Below are 2,500 nucleotides of genomic sequence, written 5' to 3'. Positions count from 1 at the left end.
ACATCGTGGACAGACATTGTGAGACACACACACGCACGCGCACACACTGCTGACAGTCTCACATGTGATAAGAGCAGATGTTTGGAGAATTGTGTGGATGCCATCAGTATGATGGCGACAGAAAGGGATGAGTGAGAGACAGATGTCTGGAGGACAAGGACACATTATACACACACACACACACACACACACACACACACACACACACACACTGATGAGTGAGAGACAGGACTGAAGGACAAGGACATTACACACTGCTCTGGAATTAAAGGAATACACTTGTAAAGATATTTCTCTGAGTCAGAATGCTAATGCAGCGCATCACAGTTACAGCTAATCAGTAATCAATAATCAGTAATCAATAATCAGTAATCAATAATCAGTAATCAATAATCAGTAATCAGTGATCCAAATTGTTTTCCTGCACCAGATTCCAGACAGTATCCGGTTTTCCGAGGCCGGCCGTCTGGAAACGAATCCCAACATCGGCTGGACTTTCAGCTGATGACCAGGATCCAGGACACACTGTTCATCGCCGGCAGGTTAAAAACACACACACACACACACACACACACACACACACACACACACACACACACACACACACACAGATTCGTAAGCTCATCAGGGAGCTTGATGTGAGACTGGTTCCGCTCACCTGCTGATGATGTAATAGTGATGGTGACTCGTTGTGTGATGTCATTAACTCGGTGCGAGTCACCATGTCCGCGCTCTGCTGTTGACAATATCATGTGATCAGTCTTAACTTAAGCTCCGCCCTCTCTCCTGCACAGGGACCAGGTGTATTTGGTGAGTCTGAGGGAGTCGTACAGGAATGACATCACTCCCTACAGGGTGAGTCCCGCCTCCCGTCCTCACCCCACTCCGCCCCAAAGCCCGTTGGACCCCGTGTGTGTGTAACCTGATGAATCTGTAAAAGATCATGTAAGCTTGTTAAAGCTGCACGGACTGGAAGTAGCAGCAGGGCATTGTGGGTAATGTAGTGGTGTTGTTGCAGAAGCTGACGTGGAGGTCGAGTCAGGCCGACCGGGAGACGTGCGCTCTCAAGGGCAAGCACAGGGTGAGACGCTTCACGCTTTAATCTGTTGGGGACTTTTTATTGGCTGTTGTTTACCTTCTGATTTTATTTTGTGTACTAACAAGAACAAACTTATTATTTTTTCACAACTCCGATCTCTCTGTCTGTCTCTCTCTCTGTCTCTCTCTCTGTCTGTCTGTCTCTTTCTTTCTCTGTCTCTCTCCCTCTCTGTCTGTTTCTCTCTCTGTCTCTCTCTCTGTGTCTCCGTCTCTCTCTGTCTCTCTCTCTCTGTCTCTCTCTCTCTGTCTGTCTCTCTCTCTCCCTCTCTCTGTCTGTCTGTCTCTTTCTCTCTCTGTCTCTCTCCCTCTCTGTCTGTCTGTCTCTCTCTCTCTCTCTCTCTCTCTCTCTCTCTCTCTCAGGATGAGTGCCATAACTTTATTAAAGTTTTGGTTCCCAGAAATGATGACCTTGTCTTCATCTGCGGCACCAATGGCTTTAACCCTATGTGCCGTTACTACAGGGTACACACACACACACACACACACACACACACACACACACACACAGTGTGTGTAATAACAGTGTAATAACACATCCCCCGTCTCTCTCTCTCTCTCTCTCTCTCTCTCTCTCTCTCTCTCTCTCTCTCTCAGCTGGATAATCTGGAGTTTGATGGAGAGGAGATCAGCGGTTTGGCTCGGTGTCCATTTGACGCTAAACAGACCAACGTAGCGCTCTTCTCAGGTACACACACACACACACACACACACACACACACACACACACACACACACACATCTGAAACATAGCATATAACAATTAAATAACAGTGGGCCTAAAGCAGAACCCTGAGGAACACCACTGTGTGTGTGTAGATGGGAAGCTGTACTCAGCAACAGTAGCTGATTTCCTGGCGAGTGATGCAGTGATTTATCGCAGTATGGGCGACGGCTCGGCTCTGAGGACCATTAAATACGACTCCAAATGGCTGAAGGGTAAACACACACACACACACACACACACACACACACACACACACATATAACTGTATCATTAATAATTTTACTCACTCTACATTAAGCACTAGCTAAACCCATTGTGTTCCCGGTTTCTATGGTAACTGCTCACTTCCTGTGGCTCCATCCCAAATTACCACACTGCTAGAATCGTGTGTTACATGGGAGTAGTGTTCACGGTGATGGTTTGGGTTGGAGCCTGTACACACACACACACACACACACACACACACACACACACACAATAAACTGGGTCACCACATCAAGATCTAAGCAAAACTATATCAGAATTTACATCAGGTCAAAAATCTCTCTCTCTCTCTCTCTCCCCTCTCTCTCTCTCTCTCTCTCTCTCTCTCCCTCCCCTCTCTCTCTCCTGTCTCTCTCTTTCCTGTCTCTCTCCCCTCTCTCTCCCCTCTCTCTCTCTCTCTCTCCCCTCTCTCTC

General features: G+C 47.4%; 1 protein-coding gene across 1 annotated transcript in view; it reads left to right on the top strand.

The window, feature by feature from the left end:
- sema6dl (sema domain, transmembrane domain (TM), and cytoplasmic domain, (semaphorin) 6D, like) overlaps positions 1-2,500 on the top strand; it is a 68,295-nt gene that overhangs the window by 37,471 nt on the left and 28,324 nt on the right. Inside the window, 7 exon segments of the mRNA XM_060924316.1 lie at positions 1-18; positions 431-542; positions 795-855; positions 1,019-1,081; positions 1,459-1,560; positions 1,693-1,783; positions 1,915-2,034. The exon segment at positions 1-18 is cut by the window's left edge and continues 128 nt beyond it. Of these exon segments, the coding sequence (XP_060780299.1) occupies positions 1-18; positions 431-542; positions 795-855; positions 1,019-1,081; positions 1,459-1,560; positions 1,693-1,783; positions 1,915-2,034 (567 nt within the window).

The sequence above is a fragment of the Neoarius graeffei genome, chromosome 6, assembly GCF_027579695.1.
Source record: "Neoarius graeffei isolate fNeoGra1 chromosome 6, fNeoGra1.pri, whole genome shotgun sequence".
Classification (NCBI taxonomy): Eukaryota; Metazoa; Chordata; class Actinopteri; order Siluriformes; family Ariidae; genus Neoarius; species Neoarius graeffei.
Note: the sequence above shows the minus strand (reverse complement) of the source record. Positions and strands in the feature narration are given on the sequence as shown.